General features: G+C 56.6%; 2 protein-coding genes across 2 annotated transcripts in view; one reads left to right on the forward strand and one right to left on the reverse strand.

Moving 5' to 3' along the window:
* LOC149436251 (dolichyl-diphosphooligosaccharide--protein glycosyltransferase subunit MAGT1) overlaps positions 1-13,121 on the reverse strand; it is a 34,015-nt gene extending 20,894 nt beyond the window's left edge. Inside the window, exons 1-3 of the mRNA XM_089661812.1 lie at positions 12,964-13,121; positions 11,050-11,219; positions 1,826-1,943 (exon numbers count right to left, since the gene is read on the reverse strand). Of these exons, the coding sequence (XP_089517938.1) occupies positions 1,826-1,943; positions 11,050-11,219; positions 12,964-13,050 (375 nt within the window). The 5' untranslated portion in view covers positions 13,051-13,121. The remainder of the gene's footprint in view (positions 1-1,825; positions 1,944-11,049; positions 11,220-12,963) is intronic.
* LOC149436252 (cytochrome c oxidase subunit 7B, mitochondrial-like) lies at positions 12,967-18,448 on the forward strand (the record flags this gene model as incomplete). The annotated part of the gene is given in 3 exon segments (XM_089661813.1): positions 12,967-13,486; positions 18,225-18,272; positions 18,275-18,448. Coding segments are annotated over 3 exon segments (259 nt in total), but the record flags the coding sequence as incomplete, so codon positions are not given.
* Positions 18,449-19,247: the final 799 nt, after the last annotated feature.

The raw sequence follows: 19,247 nt of genomic DNA on the forward strand, positions 1-19,247 counted from the left end.
TTCCAAGTCAGTCATGTGAATATTCTAGTACCGCGTATCAGACATCTGATTGGATAAATATATATCACATACACGTATACACACACAACGCAGCACACCTGACGTATCTAATGCCCAGGCTTGACATCTGCTACCATTAGAATATTCTATTGGCACCCCCATTCCACCAGCGGATACCCCTGAAATCCCAAAAGCAGCTATGGACGTTTTACAGGCCAGCGGTCACCTGGGGTAAGGGGTGTATGGTCATCCCCATGTAACAATGGTGAACTGTAACTCCACCAATACAAAAAGCCGCCCTACACAGCGGAACCATTGCCTCCCAGATAGGTTACAGTCAACCCAACTGCTTTCTCTCCATCCACCAGTTTGGTTGCGGCTCTCTGAGAAGTGCTGACTAGCTCACTATAGGTTCTCTTTACCTTGTGGACACAAAAACTCATACATGGTCACCTGACTCCGACATGTGCAAAAACCACAAACCTGCCTCCTGGACAATACCTTTATTACAGGAGGACCTTCAGAGGTTTGGAAGAGACTGTCCGTCCCTTCTATTATGTGTCATCACATGGGTCTCCAGCGGGACCGTTCCCTGTATTTAACCTGGACGTGTCCTTACATGGGTCTCTAGTGGGACCGTTCCCTGTATTTAACCTGGACGTGTCCTTACATGGGTCTCTAGTGGGACCGTTACCTGTATTTAACCTGGACGTGTCCTTACATGGGTCTCCAGTGGGACCGTTCCCTGTATTTAACCTGGACGTGTCCTTACATGGGTCTCCAGTGGGACCGTTCCCTGTATTTAACCTGGACGTGTCCTTACATGGGTCTCCAGCGGGACCGTTCCCTGTATATAACCTGGACGTGTCCTTACATGGGTCTCTAGTGGGACCGTTCCCTGTATATAACCTGGACGTGTCCTTTCATGGGTCTCCAGTGGGACCGTTCCCTGTATTTAACCTGGACGTGTCATCACATGGGTCTCCAGTGGGACCGTTCCCTGTATTTAACCTGGACGTGTCATCACATGGGTCTCCAGTGGGACCGTTCCCTGTATATAACCTGGACGTGTCATCACATGGGTCTCCAGTGGGACCGTTCCCTGTATACAACGTGGACGTGTCCTTACATGGGTCTCCAGTGGGACCGTTTCCTGTATATAACCTGGACGTGTCCTTACATGGGTCTCCAGTGGGACCGTTCCCTGTATTTAACCTGGACGTGTCCTTACATGGGTCTCCAGTGGGACCGTTCCCTGTATATAACGTGGACGTGTCATCACATGGGTCTCCAGTGGGACCGTTCCCTGTATATAACCTGGACGTGTCATCACATGGGTCTCCAGTGGGACCGTTCCCTGTATTTAACCTGGACGTGTCATCACATGGGTCTCCAGTGGGACCGTTCCCTGTATTTAACCTGGACGTGTCCTTACATGGGTCTCCAGTGGGACCGTTCCCTGTATATAACCTGGACGTGTCCTTACATGGGTCTCCAGTGGGATCGATCCCCCTATAGGGGATTGGAGGGAGGGGAGAGTGAAGGGAATTGGAGGGAGGGAGGGAAGAATGAAGGGGATTGGAGGGAGGGAAGGAAGAATGAAGGGGATTGGAGGGAGGGAAGAATGAAGGGGATTGGAGGGAGGGAAGGAAGAATGAAGGGGATTGGAGGGAGGGAAGAATGAAGGGGATTGGAGGGAGGGAAGAATGAAGGGGATTGGAGGGAGGGAAGAATGAAGGGGATTGGAGGGAGGGAAGAATGAAGGGGATTGGAGGGAGGGAAGAATGAAGGGGATTGGAGGGAGGGAAGAATGAAGGGGATTTACCATTTGGAAAACATCAGATCCTTCATCAAAGTCCACCATTGCGAAGAAGATTCTGTTGGTGAAGGCGCTGGAGTAGCGCCAGGAATTGGCCAGAATCTGGTATTCTTCATCCGCTTGTCTAATAGAGGAAAGAGAGGAATATGTGAGAGAAGTGGGAGGTCACATGTATGGAGTCAGACCGCCCTGGTATCTGATCCCGCCACACCTAATCCCTACACCCGGCCAGGAGGGGGCGTGGTCGCAGCGATCCCTTCTACAGGGACAATGACAGAATCATATCGGGGAGATCTCTCCATCAAACAACCAATCCTGTGAGCAACGAAAACCAACTACCCCTCTAAGGAACACATTTCCAGAAAGCCTCATACCTCCCCAATGACACAAAGCCTCATACCTCCCCAATGGCACAAAGCCTCATACCTCCCCAATGGCACAAAGCCTCATACCTCCCCAATGACACAAAGCCTCATACCTCCCCAATGGCACAAAGCCTCATACCTCCCCAATGGCACAAAGCCTCATACCTCCCCAATGGCACAAAGCCTCATACCTCCCCAATGGCACAAAGCCTCATACCTCCCCAATGACACAAAGCCTCATACCTCCCCAATGACACAAAGCCTCATACCTCCCCAATGACACAAAGCCTCATACCTCCCCAATGACACAAAGCCTCATACCTCCCCAATGACACAAAGCCTCATACCTCCCCAATGACACAAAGCCTCATACCTCCCCAATGACACAAAGCCTCATACCTCCCCAATGACACAAAGCCTCATACCTCCCCAATGGCACAAAGCCTCATACCTCCCCAATGACACAAAGCCTCATACCTCCCCAATGACACAAAGCCTCATACCTCCCCAATGGCACAAAGCCTCATACCTCCCCAATGACACAAAGCCTCATACCTCCCCAATGACACAAAGCCTCATACCTCCCCAATGACACAAAGCCTCATACCTCACCAATGACACAAAGCCTCATACCTCCCCAATGACACAAATCGATGTGCAGCGCTGTAACGTATACCAACGAACATAAATACAGCGATACAAAGTGTCATCTTCCTGCATCAAATCAGTAATTCATATATTCTGAGCTGAAAAAATCATTTGCTACATTCATGAAGGACATAAAATCTACATCAGCCATATAAAGCTGTGATTAAAAAAATATAAAGTCCATGAAAACCAGGAATTCAGTCGTCCTTGTAGAGCGCCGTGTCGTTATACGGGCTCATTGCTAAGCACATCACATGGTATGCGGTTCTGATAGAAACATGGCGCCTTGTACGGCCTCCTTCACACGCGCGTTCCCCATGTCTGTTTTCCATCTGTCTGCTGACGGAGGAAAAACGGACACCCATGTATTTCTATGGACTAGCGGATGTAAACGGATGATCATCTGTATACATCTGTTTATGTCTGTTTTACAGGCAAAAAACGGATCAAAATGGACATAAACGGCAAAAAAAAATGGATGTAAATGGACATAAACGGATCTAAAATGGACAAAGAACAGATGTAAATGAACATAAATGGGCGAAAAATGGATGTAAGACAAACAGATGAAAAACAGATGTAAATGGACAAACTGACGAAAAACGGATGTAAATAGACAAAAACGGATGAAAAACAGATGTAAATGGCCAAAAACGGATGAAAAACAGATGTAAATGGACATAAACTGACGAAAAATGGATATAAATGGACAAAAACGGATGAAAAACATATAAACGGACAAAAGATGGATGTAAATGGACATAAACGGATGAAAAAAGGAAATAAATGGACAAAAGACAAATGCAAATGGGCATAAACTGACGGAAAGCGGATGTAAATGGACAAAATCGGATGTAAATGGACATAAAAGGATGAAAAACGAATGTAAATGGACAAACGGATGTAAATGGCCGAAAAACGGACGTAAATGGACATAAACGGCAAAAAAAAATGGATGTAAATGGACAAAAAAAAGGATCTAAAATGGACAAACAGATGTAAATGAACATAAATGGGCGAAAAATGGATGTAAGACAAACAGATGAAAAACAGATGTAAATGGACAAACTGACGAAAAATGGATATAAATGGACAAAAACGGATGAAAAACATATAAACGGACAAAAGATGGATGTAAATGGACATAAACGGACGAAAAAAGGAAATAAATGGACAAAAGACAAATGCAAATGGGCATAAACTGACGGAAAGCGGATGTAAATGGACAAAATCGGATGTAAATGGACATAAAAGGATGAAAAACGAATGTAAATGGACAAACGGATGTAAATGGCCGAAAAACGGACGTAAATGGACATAAACGGCAAAAAAAAATGGATGTAAATGGACAAAAAAAAGGATCTAAAATGGACAAACAGATGTAAATGAACATAAATGGGCGAAAAATGGATGTAAGACAAACAGATGAAAAACAGATGTAAATGGACAAACTGACGAAAAATGGATATAAATGGACAAAAACGGATGAAAAACATATAAACGGACAAAAGATGGATGTAAATGGACATAAACGGACGAAAAAAGGAAATAAATGGACAAAAGACAAATGCAAATGGACATAAACTGACGGAAAGCGGATGTAAATGGACATAAAAGGATGAAAAACGAATGTAAATGGACAAACGGATGTAAATGGATGAAAAAACGAATGTAAATGGACGAAAAATGGATGTAAATGGTCATAAACGAATGTAAACTGATCTAAACCGATGAAAAACCACGGAAAGCCCATGTGAAAGGACCCTAATAGAGTCTAGTGCTCTACAACGTGCTTTGCTGGGTTTTTTTGCCTTCCTGTGGATCAACTGTGGGTGTAGGAATATAATTTTTTTTTTAAATGGTTGAACTGGATGGAGTTTTGTAACTATGTAAATGGACAAAAAAAATGGATGAACAAAGTGACGTAAACTGATGAAAAACGGATGTAAACTGATCTGTTTTTTTCTGGAAAAAACGTGACTAAACTGATGAAAACCACGGAAAGCCCGTGTGAAAGGACCCTAATAGAGTCTAGCGGTCTACAACAAAATGTCATTGGCAGGGTATTTATATAGTCTGAGTGGGGCACGATCCAATCATTCTCCCTGAGGAAGTCATGTGTGCGGGTGACGAAACGCGTTGGGGTGGGGCTAGTTGATGCCGAGATGCCTGGAAGGAAAGATTAGCGGTGAGAGCGATACTGCACAGGACCGCTACTTCCAGTGCACACGCTGTATGGATCAGGTGGGACGATCTGGCTCATCACCACCCGCCACACCGAGCTACACCACGCACACCGCCACACCGAGCTACGCCACGCACACCGCCACACCGAGCTACGCCACGCACACCGCCACACCGAGCTACTCCACGCACACCGCCACACCGAGCTACGCCACGCACACCGCCACACCGAGCTACGCCACGCACACCGCCACACCGAGCTACGCCACGCACACCGCCACACCGAGCTACGCCACGCACACCGCCACACCGAGCTACACCACGCACACCGCCACACCGAGCTACTCCACGCACACCGCCACACCGAGCTACGCCACGCACACCGCCACACCGAGCTACGCCACGCACACCGCCACACCGAGCTACGCCACGCACACCGCCACACCGAGCTACGCCACGCACACCGCCACACCGAGCTACGCCACGCACACCGCCACACCGAGCTACGCCACGCACACCGCCACACCGAGCTACGCCACGCACACCGCCACACCGAGCTACGCCACGCACACCGCCACACCGAGCTACGCCACGCACACCGCCACACCGAGCTACGCCACGCACACCGCCACACCGAGCTACGCCACGCACACCGCCACACCGAGCTACACCACACACACCGCCACACCGAGCTACACCACACACACCGCCACACCGAGCTACACCACACACACCGCCACACCGAGCTACACCACACACACCGCCACACCGAGCTACATCACACACACCGCCACACCGAGCTACGCCACACACACCGCCACACCGAGCTACGCCACACACACCGCCACACCGAGCTACGCCACGCACACCGCTACACCACGCACACCGCCACACCGAGCTACACCACGCACACCGCCACACCGAGCTACACCACACACACCGCCACACCGAGCTACACCACACACACCGAGCTACACCACGCACACCGAGCTACACCACGCACACCGAGCTACACCACGCACACCGAGCTACACCACGCACACCGAGCTACACCACGCACACCGCCACACCGAGCTACACCACACACACCGCCACACCGAGCTACACCACACACACCGCCACACCGAGCTACACCACACACACCGCCACACCGAGCTACACCACACACACCGCCACACCGAGCTACACCACACACACCGCCACACCGAGCTACACCACACACACCGCCACACCGAGCTACTCCACGCACACCGCCACACCGAGCTACACCACACACACCGAGCTACACCACGCACACCGAGCTACACCACGCACACCGAGCTACACCACGCACACCGCCACACCGAGCTACACCACACACACCGCCACACCGAGCTACACCACACACACCGCCACACCGAGCTACGCCACGCACACCGCCACACCGAGCTACGCCACGCACACCGCCACACCGAGCTACGCCACGCACACCGCCACACCGAGCTACACCACACACACCGCCACACCGAGCTACACCACACACACCGCCACACCGAGCTACACCACACACACCGCCACACCGAGCTACATCACACACACCGCCACACCGAGCTACACCACACACACCGCCACACCGAGCTACACCACACACACCGCCACACCGAGCTACACCACACACACCGCCACACCGAGCTACATCACACACACCGCCACACCGAGCTACATCACACACACCGCCACACCGAGCTACGCCACACACACCGCCACACCGAGCTACGCCACACACACCGCCACACCGAGCTACGCCACGCACACCGCTACACCACGCACACCGCCACACCGAGCTACACCACGCACACCGCCACACCGAGCTACACCACACACACCGCCACACCGAGCTACGCCACACACACCGCCACACCGAGCTACGCCACGCACACCGCCACACCGAGCTACGCCACGCACACCGCTACACCACGCACACCGCCACACCGAGCTACACCACGCACACCGCCACACCGAGCTACACCACACACACCGAGCTACACCACGCACACCGAGCTACACCACGCACACCGAGCTACACCACGCACACCGAGCTACACCACGCACACCGAGCTACACCACGCACACCGAGCTACACCACGCACACCGAGCTACACCACGCACACCGCCACACCGAGCTACACCACACACACCGCCACACCGAGCTACACCACACACACCGCCACACCGAGCTACACCACACACACCGCCACACCGAGCTACACCACACACACCGCCACACCGAGCTACACCACACACACCGCCACACCGAGCTACACCACACACACCGCCACACCGAGCTACTCCACGCACACCGCCACACCGAGCTACACCACACACACCGAGCTACACCACGCACACCGAGCTACACCACGCACACCGAGCTACACCACGCACACCGCCACACCGAGCTACACCACACACACCGCCACACCGAGCTACACCACACACACCGCCACACCGAGCTACACCACACACACCGCCACACCGAGCTACGCCACGCACACCGCCACACCGAGCTACGCCACGCACACCGCCACACCGAGCTACGCCACACACACCGCCACACCGAGCTACGCCACACACACCGCCACACCGAGCTACACCACACACACCGCCACACCGAGCTACACCACACACACCGCCACACCGAGCTACATCACACACACCGCCACACCGAGCTACACCACACACACCGCCACACCGAGCTACACCACACACACCGCCACACCGAGCTACACCACACACACCGCCACACCGAGCTACATCACACACACCGCCACACCGAGCTACATCACACACACCGCCACACCGAGCTACGCCACACACACCGCCACACCGAGCTACGCCACACACACCGCCACACCGAGCTACGCCACGCACACCGCTACACCACGCACACCGCCACACCGAGCTACACCACGCACACCGCCACACCGAGCTACACCACACACACCGCCACACCGAGCTACACCACACACACCGCCACACCGAGCTACACCACGCACACCGAGCTACACCACGCACACCGAGCTACACCACGCACACCGAGCTACACCACGCACACCGAGCTACACCACGCACACCGAGCTACACCACGCACACCGCCACACCGAGCTACACCACACACACCGCCACACCGAGCTACACCACACACACCGCCACACCGAGCTACACCACACACACGCCACACCGAGCTACACCACACACACCGCCACACCGAGCTACACCACACACACCGCCACACCGAGCTACACCACACACACCGCCACACCGAGCTACACCACACACACCGCCACACCGAGCTACTCCACGCACACCGCCACACCGAGCTACACCACACACACCGAGCTACACCACGCACACCGAGCTACACCACGCACACCGAGCTACACCACGCACACCGCCACACCGAGCTACACCACACACACCGCCACACCGAGCTACACCACACACACCGCCACACCGAGCTACACCACACACACCGCCACACCGAGCTACACCACACACACCGCCACACCGAGCTACGCCACGCACACCGCCACACCGAGCTACACCACACACACCGCCACACCGAGCTACACCACGCACACCGCCACACCGAGCTACGCCACGCACACCGCCACACCGAGCTACACCACGCACACCGCCACACCGAGCTACACCACACACACCGCCACACCGAGCTACACCACACACACCGAGCTACACCACGCACACCGAGCTACACCACGCACACCGAGCTACACCACGCACACCGAGCTACACCACGCACACCGAGCTACACCACGCACACCGAGCTACACCACGCACACCGAGCTACACCACGCACACCGCCACACCGAGCTACACCACACACACCGCCACACCGAGCTACACCACACACACCGCCACACCGAGCTACACCACACACACCGCCACACCGAGCTACACCACACACACCGCCACACCGAGCTACACCACACACACCGCCACACCGAGCTACACCACACACACCGCCACACCGAGCTACACCACACACACCGCCACACCGAGCTACACCACGCACACCGAGCTACACCACGCACACCGAGCTACACCACGCACACCGAGCTACACCACGCACACCGCCACACCGAGCTACACCACACACACCGCCACACCGAGCTACACCACACACACCGCCACACCGAGCTACACCACACACACCGCCACACCGAGCTACACCACACACACCGCCACACCGAGCTACACCACACACACCGCCACACCGAGCTACACCACACACACCGCCACACCGAGCTACACCACACACACCGCCACACCGAGCTACTCCACGCACACCGCCACACCGAGCTACACCACACACACCGAGCTACACCACGCACACCGAGCTACACCACGCACACCGAGCTACACCACGCACACCGCCACACCGAGCTACACCACACACACCGCCACACCGAGCTACACCACACACACCGCCACACCGAGCTACACCACACACACCGCCACACCGAGCTACACCACACACACCGCCACACCGAGCTACGCCACGCACACCGCCACACCGAGCTACACCACACACACCGCCACACCGAGCTACACCACGCACACCGCCACACCGAGCTACGCCACGCACACCGCCACACCGAGCTACACCACGCACACCGCCACACCGAGCTACACCACACACACCGCCACACCGAGCTACACCACACACACCGAGCTACACCACGCACACCGAGCTACACCACGCACACCGAGCTACACCACGCACACCGAGCTACACCACGCACACCGAGCTACACCACGCACACCGAGCTACACCACGCACACCGAGCTACACCACGCACACCGCCACACCGAGCTACACCACACACACCGCCACACCGAGCTACACCACACACACCGCCACACCGAGCTACACCACACACACCGCCACACCGAGCTACACCACGCACACCGAGCTACACCACGCACACCGAGCTACACCACACACACCGAGCTACACCACACACACCGAGCTACACCACACACACCGCCACACCGAGCTACACCACACACATTGACATGTTGGGGGAGGGGCGGGGCATATTACACAGACATGTTGGGGGCGGGGCATGTTACACAGACATTGTGGGGGCGGGGCATGTTACACAGACATTGTGGGGGTGGGGCATGTTACACAGACATTGTGGGGGCGGGGTATATTATATTCATGTTGGGGGGGAGGGGTATATTACACAGACATGTTGGGGGCAAGGTATATTACACAGCGGGTGGGGTCTCCTCACTTGCACACTACACACTGGCGGTGGGGTATATTACACAGGGGGCGGAGTATATTACACAGGGGGCGGGGTTTCCTTACTTGCACACGACACACTGGCAGGGGGTGGGGTATATTACACAGGGGGCGGGGTTTCCTTACTTGCACACGACACACTGGCAGGGGGTGGGGTATATTACACAGGGGGTGGGGTTTCCTTACTTGCACACGACACACTAGCGGCGGGGACAGGGTATATTACACAGGGGGCGGGGTCTCCTTGCACACGACACACTGGCAGGGGGTGGGGTATATTACACAGGGGGCGGGGTTTCCTTACTTGCACACGACACACTGGCAGGGGGTGGGGTATATTACACAGGGGGCGGGGTCTCCTTACTTGCACACGACACACTAGCGGCGGGGACAGGGTATATTACACAGGGGGCGGGGTCTCCTTGCACACGACACACTGGCAGGGGGTGGAGTATATTACACAGGGGGCGGGGTCTCCTTACTTGCACACGACACACTGGCAGGGGGCGGGGTACATTACACAGGGGGCGGGGTCTCCTTACTTGCACACGACACACTGGCAGGGGGCGGGGTATATTACACAGGGGGCGGGGTCTCCTTACTTGCACACGACACACTGGCAGGGGGCGGGGTATATTACACAGGGGGCGGGGTCTCCTTACTTGCACACGACACACTGGCAGGGGGCGGGGTATATTACACAGGGGGCGGGGTCTCCTTACTTGCACACGACACACTGGCGGTGGGACTGCAGGGCGGTGAACATGACGACGACGGAATAATTTCTGGGCGGAGCTTTGATGAGACGTCTAAATTTATCCCCATTCATCCGGATGACGGGTCTCTTCCCGGCCCAATCCATCAGCTGACCGACCTTCTCCGACAACACCATCTGAGGGGGAGACACATGGGGGAGGTCAGTCCAGTCCACAGAGTTCTGCATGGAGGAGGTCAGTCCAAACCACACTGGTCTGCATGGAGGAGGCCCGTCCAATCCACACAGATCTGCATGGAGGAGGCCCGTCCAATCCACACAGATCTGCATGGAGGAGGCCCGTCCAATCCACACAGATCTGCATGGAGGAGGCCCGTCCAATCCACACAGATCTGCATGGAGGAGGCCCGTCCAATCCACACAGATCTGCATGGAGGAGGCCCGTCCAATCCACACAGATCTGCATGGAGGAGGCCCGTCCAATCCACACAGATCTGCATGGAGGAGGCCCGTCCAATCCACACAGATCTGCATGGAGGAGGCCCGTCCAATCCACACAGATCTGCATGGAGGAGGCCCGTCCAATCCACACAGATCTGCATGGAGGAGGCCTGTCCAATCCACACAGATCTGCATGGAGGAGGTCAGTCCAATCCACACAGATCTGCATGGAGGAGGTCAGTCAAATCCATAATGATTTGCATGGAGGAGGCCCGTCCAATCCACACAGATCTGCATGGAGGAGGTCAGTCCAATCCATACATCAGTTTACCTACTTACTGACCTTCCTGGGACCATAGTTAACCCCTTCACCAGAAGGTTTCCCCCTGCATGACCCGGACATATTTTACTATTCAGCACTGCGCTACTTTACAGTGTTACTAAAGTCTCTCTCTATATATATGATTAATATAGCAAACCTGTCCTACTTCCCGCCTCTGTAATGGCTTATCACAGACCGGCCCCAATTCTAGGGTCCCCCATCGGCCATCTTGGCCCCTCCTCCTCTCGGGTCCCCCGCCAGAGGCCACCCCCATTCTGCAATCAGCATCCAGCTGAACACAGCATGGCAAACTCCTCCCACTATAAGCCTCATCCCCAAACAATGACACTCCCTGCTATAAGCCCCACCCCCTAACAAGGAAACTCATAAGCCCCACCCCCTGCTATAAGCTCCACCCCCTAACAATGATACTCCTTGCTATAAGCCCCACCCCTGACACTCCCTGCTATAAGCCCCACCCCCCAAGATAACTCATAAGCCACACCCCTGACACATCCTGCTCTAAGCTCCACCCCCTAACAATGACACTCCCTGCTATAAGCCCCACCCCCCAAGGAAACTCATAAGCCACACCCCTGACACATCCTGCTCTAAGCTCCACCCCCTAACAATGACACTCCCTGCTATAAGCCCCACCCCCCAAGGAAACTCATAAGCCACACCCCTGACACATCCTGCTCTAAGCTCCACCCCATAAAAAGGAAACTCCCTGCTATAAGGCCCATCCATTAAAAATGACACTCCCATTATAAGCCCCACCCCCAACAATGACACTCCCATTATAAGCCCCACCCCCAACAATGACACTCCCACTATAAGCCCCACCCCCAACAATGACACTCCCATTATAAGCCCCACCCCCAACAATGACACTCCCATTATAAGCCCCACCCCCAACAATGACACTCCCATTATAAGCCCCACCCCCAACAATGACACTCCCACTATAAGTCCCTCCAACTACCAATGACTTTCCCTGCTATAAGCCCCACCCCTGACAATGTCACCCCCTCCCCCCCCACTATAAGTGTGGGCACCTCTCAACAAGCCTGCCCACTAAAAGCCCTGCCCCCTGACACATGCCCCGCCTCCTTATAAGGCACGCCCCCGGTAAATGCCCGCACACTCCCCCCTCACCTCCTTCTTCTTCTGGCCCTCGGACACCGCCCCGCACAGGACCAGAACCATCCCGGCCACCAGCACTGCTCTGCCCGCCGCCTCCATCACTCCGAGAAACTTCCCTCACCGCCGGCGGCGTCCTACGTCATGCCGTCCGGGAAGAAGGTGCTGCTCCTTGATTGGAGGACGCCGGCACACACCAGCCAATCACCGGCCAGTCCGTTGTTACACTTCTATTCGTCGGCGGACAGGTGGGCGGAGCCACGCTGACAGCTCCATCCCTTCCCCGAACACAGAGTGGGCGGGGCTGTGGGCTGAAAGCGGCCAATCCGCTCCTGAGCCGGGACTGGGTGCCTGCACTTCCCGCCCACTGCTCCCTCCGTCCAATCAGGAAGTCTCATGGCAGAACTACAACTCCCGGGGTGGGGCTAAGAGGCGGATATCCGGCGCCGCCATTTTGTTTTTCTCCATTCGTGTGAAGGGTAAGACGAGGAAGAAGAAGAGATGTTCGCCCTGGTGAGGTCTGCGCTGTCCGTGTCCGGTGAGTGGGGGGAGGGGCTCCGGGACAGGACTGAGGGGGAGCACCAATCACATTGCAGCTTTCATCTTCCCGGAGAATGGAGGCTGTGCTGACCCATTCCTCATCTCTGTGCCTCCTCCATGCGTCCTCTGTGCCTCCTCCATGCGTCCTCTGTGCCTCCTCCATGTGTCCGGGGAGACGTTGCATTATTGATGGTTGGAGCCCCCACCGGGACTCTGACAAACCGGGAGACTGACGGCGTTTGATTCCTGTGCAGAGATGATCCGCCCCATGCAGTGCGGACACATGGAGGATGGATTCCGTGCCGAGACCGATCGCCAACGCATTCCTGTCAGCCAAACAAAACGCGGCAGATACATCCGGGGTGTGACCTGTCCGGGGCGATGGTGGTACAGTCCCCGCCCCCTTCCCCTCCCCCACAGAACGCAGCAAGGTGACCCGTCCGGGGCGATGGTGGTACAGTCCCCGCCCCCTTCCCCTCCCCCACACAACGTAGCAAGGTGACCCGTCCGGGGCGATGGTGGTACAGTCCCCGCCCCCTTCCCCTCCCCCACACAACGCAGCGAGGTGACCCGTCCGGGGCGATGGTGGTACAGTCCCCGCCCCTTCCCCTCCCCCTTCCCCTCCCCCACAGAACGCAGCAAGGTGACCCGTCCGGGGCGATGGTGGTACAGTCCCCGCCCCCTTCCCCTCCCCCACACAACACAGCGAGGTGACCCGTCCGGGGCGATGGTGGTACAGAGTCCCCGCCCCCTTCCCCTCCCCTCCCCCACACAACACAGCGAGGTGACCCGTCCGGGGCGATGGTGGTACAGAGTCCCCGCCCCCTTCCCCTCCCCCACAGAACGCAGCGAGGTGACCCGTCCGGGGCGATGGTGGTACAGTCCCCGCCCCCTTCCCCTCCCCCACACAACACAGCGAGGTGACCCGTCCGGCGCGATGGTGGTACAGTCCCCGCCCCCTTCCCCTCCCCCACACAACACAGCGAGGTGACCCGTCCGGGGCGATGGTGGTACAGAGTCCCCGCCCCCTTCCCCTCCCCTCCCCCACACAACACAGCGAGGTGACCCGTCCGGGGCGATGGTGGTACAGAGTCCCCGCCCCCCTTCCCCTCCCCCACAGAACGCAGCAAGGTGACCCGTCCGGGGCGATGGTGGTACAGTCCCCGCCCCTTCCCCTCCCCCACACACGTAGCAAGGTGACCCGTCCGGGGCGATGGTGGTACAGTCCCCGCCCCCTTCCCCTCCCCCACACAACGCAGCGAGGTGACCCGTCCGGGGCGATGGTGGTACAGTCCCCGCCCCCTTCCCCTCCCCCACACAACACAGCGAGGTGACCCGTCTGGGGTGATGGTGGTACAGTCCCCGCCCCCTTCCCCTCCCCCCACACAACACAGCGAGGTGACCCGTCTGGGGCGATGGTGGTACAGTCCCCGCCCCCCTCCCCCACACAACACAGCGAGGTGACCCGTCCGGGGCGATGGTGGTACAGAGTCCCCGCCCCCTTCCCCTCCCCCACAGGAACGCAGCAAGGTGACCCGTCTGGGGCGATGGTGGTACAGTCCCCGCCCCCCTCCCCCACACAACACAGCGAGGTGACCCGTCCGGGGCGATGGTGGTACAGTCCCCGCCCCCTTCCCCTCCCCCACAGAACGCAGCAAGGTGACCCGTCCGGGGCGATGGTGGTACAGAGTCCCCGCCCCCTTCCCCTCCCCCACACAACCGCAGCGAGGTGACCCATCCGGGGCGATGGTGGTACAGTCCCCCGCCCCCTTCCCCTCCCCCACACAACACAGCGAGGTGACCCGTCTGGGGCGATGGTGGTACAGTCCCCGCCCCCTTCCCCTCCCCCACACAACACAGCGAGGTGACCCGTCCGGGCGATGGTACAGTCCCGCCCCTTCCCCTCCCCCACACAACACAGCGAGGTGACCATCCGGGGCGATGGTGGTACAGTCCCCGCCCCCTTCCCCTCCCCCACACAACACAGCGAGGTGACCCATCCGGGGGCGATGGTGGTACAGTCCCCGCCCCCTTCCCCTCCCCCACACAACACAGCGAGGTGACCCATCCGGGGCGATGGTGGTACAGTCCCCGCCCCCTTCCCCTCCCCCACACAACACAGCGAGGTGACCCGTCTGGGGCGATGGTGGTACAGTCCCCGCCCCCTTCCCCTCCCCCACACAACACAGCGAGGTGACCCGTCCGGGGCGATGGTACAGTCCCCGCCCCCTTCCCCTCCCCACACAACACAGCGAGGTGACCCATCCGGGGCGATGGTGGTACAGTCCCCGCCCCCTTCCCCTCCCCCCACACAACACAGCGAGGTGACCCATCCGGGGCGATGGTGGTACAGTCCCCGCCCCCTTCCCCTCCCCCACACAACACAGCGAGGTGACCCGTCCGGGGCGATGGTGGTACAGTCCCCGCCCCCTTCCCCTCCCCCACACAACACAGCGAGGTGACCCGTCTGGGGCGATGGTGGTACAGAGTTTCTGCACTCCCTGAAATGCACCAAAATCTGCTTCAGTGTGAGCTGGAGGGGGGATGTGATTGGAGACAACCAATCACATCTCAGTGCCCCCTCCCCCCTCCTCCAGTCATATATACAGATCCGGGGTGCAGGACGGCTCATCATACAGATCTGGGAGACCACCTCAGACTGGAGGAGGGAGATCCAACCCAGGAAGTCCTAGATGATTGGCAGGGGGAGGAGTCAGCCAACACTCTGACCAGTGCAGAGCCTATCGCGGAGTCAGACCCCAGACCTTCTCACCAACTTGTGACCAAAGGACCGGCCAATCTAAAACCGCGCTGTCACATGCGTAACAATACCACGCCCATCTGCACCCCTGCACAACGATTTTCCAGCTAATTGGACCACAATCGATGTACCGGCAGCCTGGGAGCGATTGTTACTGGGTCACGTTAATTACGCAATTAACCCTTCACACTGCCACCACCTCCTTTTTTTACAGAGAAAGAGGAAACTCGGCAATATCAGTAATAACACTGTGATGGTTGGATAATCGTCTGTATACCACAGTCACCGCAGGCAGATGTATGCAGAAGTTTCAAACACACACAGTAGCGCTCTTCAGAGACGGATTCTTAGTTTGCATTAAAGAGCTTTAGAAACATTTCAACACTTTCAGATAATAAGATTTATTACTAAAAAGGTCAAAATGGTGCAATAAAAGTATTTACAGAAAAGATGTAACCAATATATATATATATGGGGAGCAATAACACAACGGAGAGATAACAGAAGTTCAGGGAGGTAGAATACTTGCAGAAGTCCTGCTTTAGGCAGATTCAGGGGTCCGAACAAAAGGGTCCCGTTCTCCCAAAGTTGGTTCCGATGTTAAAAGGGAGAATCTCTTCATCTTACCTCTCTCAGGCCTGGCAGCCTGTTTTCTAGTCCACCAGCAGGGGGTGTCTCTGAAGCCAAGGGCCAATCGCCTCGTGTGGGGAGGGGGTTAGGCGGAGACCCCGGCTGTGACCCAAATCCCTCACAAGTCCACACCATGGTCAGTAACCTTCCATAGGTACATGTAGCATCCTATCCACTGGCAGGATAATATGCAGAATCATCTGCAGAACGTCCAGACATAACATATGACATATCTGCCTGTGACGGTTACAGAGATATCGCTTCCTGCTCTCGGGTGGATGTTATCTAGGGATGTAAGGTATCAGGTGACTCGTATTAAAATGTCCTACCTGAATATATGTTTTGTTCCATTGTACTTTGTTCCTGCCGGGAGTTATGGATTTGTATGAAAAAGTGGTTTCAGTGGAACGTACGTTTTACTGCCACTCCAGAATGCTTTCATGTCCAGTGACTGCGGGTTTATAGCTTTTACGATCCGGCCAGAGCAGGAGCCTGCCAGACATCATGGAACCAGCTAATTGGGTTTACAACCATGAAGTGGTATCCAGCTGTGCACTCCTGAACTCAGCGCACACACAGACCACATGCCATTCAACAAAAAGGGAGGGGGACGGATTTGGAGTGAGAATGACACAAGATGGAGGGTCTTGGCAAATGGATGTCCGCGTCCATATATGTGCGCACAATTGCTACACCCCCCCCCCCCCCAACACTCCAACCAGTGCAGAGCCCCCCCCCCCCCCTCCTCAATGACCGCCCTCTCACTTCTTAGCCTCTTGGCAGAGATGGTGTACTGTCTGTTCTTAGTCTCCATTGGGGGGCGCTCTGCCACCATTCTGGTCCTCTGTAGTGTCCCTGCTCGTGTAATGGGGGTCCTGAGGGTTCTTCCACCTGGGAAAGAACTAGAATCTGGCATCCGGGGGGGGGGAGGATTCCTCAGGTGTGAAGGGTGGAGAGCGAGCTCAGTGATGGTCATCCCTCTGCTCTCTCCTCCATTCAGAGTGATTCTTGTATGAAGGATCCCCCCCATGTATGAGGCCCGCCCCCTTGCTGCCATCACATCTGACCCCCCCCCCATATATGAGGCCCGCCCCCTGCTGCCATCACATCTGACCCCCCATGTATGAGGCCCGCCCCCTGCTGCCATCACATCTGACCCCCCCCCCCCATGTATGTGGCCCGCCCCCTGCTGCCATCACATCTAACCCCCCCCCCCCATATCTGTTCTCTGCCCGGTGAGGGAAATGTGAATCTGCCAGAAACTGATCTGTCCGTTTCCTGCCTTCTGGACTCTGAACTACAAATCCCTCCCCCTCCTGATCCTTTGTGTTCTGTGACTTTGCAGGCCGAGGTGTACAGAGAACCCTCACCAGACGGACCCATCACAAGGCTGAACCAACTTCCATGACAAGTATGGGAACCTCGTCCTGGCGTCCGGGACCGCCTTCTGTGTCGGCATCTGGGGTTATGTGAGTGTCCCCCCCCGACCATTGCATCACACGGGGGGGGGGGGTATAATGTATACTAGGAGTGTCCCCCTCCGACCATTGCATCACGGGGGGGGGGGGGGTATAATGTATACTAGGAGTGTCCCCCTCCGACCATTGCATCACGGGGGGGGGGGGGTATAATGTATACTAGGAGTGTCCCCCTCCGACCATTGCATCACGGGGGGGGGGGGGGTATAATGTATACTAGGAGTGTCCCCCTCCGACCATTGCATCACGGGGGGGGGGGGGTATAATGTATACTAGGAGTGTCCCCCTCCGACCATTGCAATCACCGGGGGGGGGGGTATAATGTATACTAGGAGTGTCCCCCTCCGACCATTGCATCACGGGGGGATTATAATGTATACTAGGAGTGTCCCCCTCCGACCATTGCATCACGGGGGGGGGGGTATAATGTATACTAGGAGTGTCCCCCTCTGACCATTGCATCACCGGGGGGGGGGTATAATGTATACTAGGAGTGTCCCCCTCCGACCATTGCATCACGGGGGGGGATATATAATGTATACTAGGAGTATCCCCCTCCGACCATTGCATCACCGGGGGGGGGGGGTATAATTATGCTAGGAGTATCCCCTCCGACCATTGCATCACCGGGGGGGGGGGGGGTATAATGTATACTAGGAGTGTCCCCCTCCGACCATTGCATCACGGGGGGGGGGGGGTATAATGTATACTAGGAGTGTCCCCCTCGACCATTGCATCACGGGGGGGGGGGGTATAATGTATACTAGGAGTGTCCCCCTCCGGACCATTGCATCACGGGGGGGGGGGGTATATGTATTACTAGGAGTGTCCCCCTCCGACCATTGCATCACCGGGGGGGGGTATAATGTATACTAGGAGTGTCCCCCACC

Source organism: Staurois parvus, unplaced genomic scaffold (genome assembly GCF_062004578.1).
Source record: "Staurois parvus isolate SC_StPar_1 unplaced genomic scaffold, SC_StPar_1.0 ptg001391l, whole genome shotgun sequence".
NCBI lineage: Eukaryota > Metazoa > Chordata > Amphibia > Anura > Ranidae > Staurois > Staurois parvus.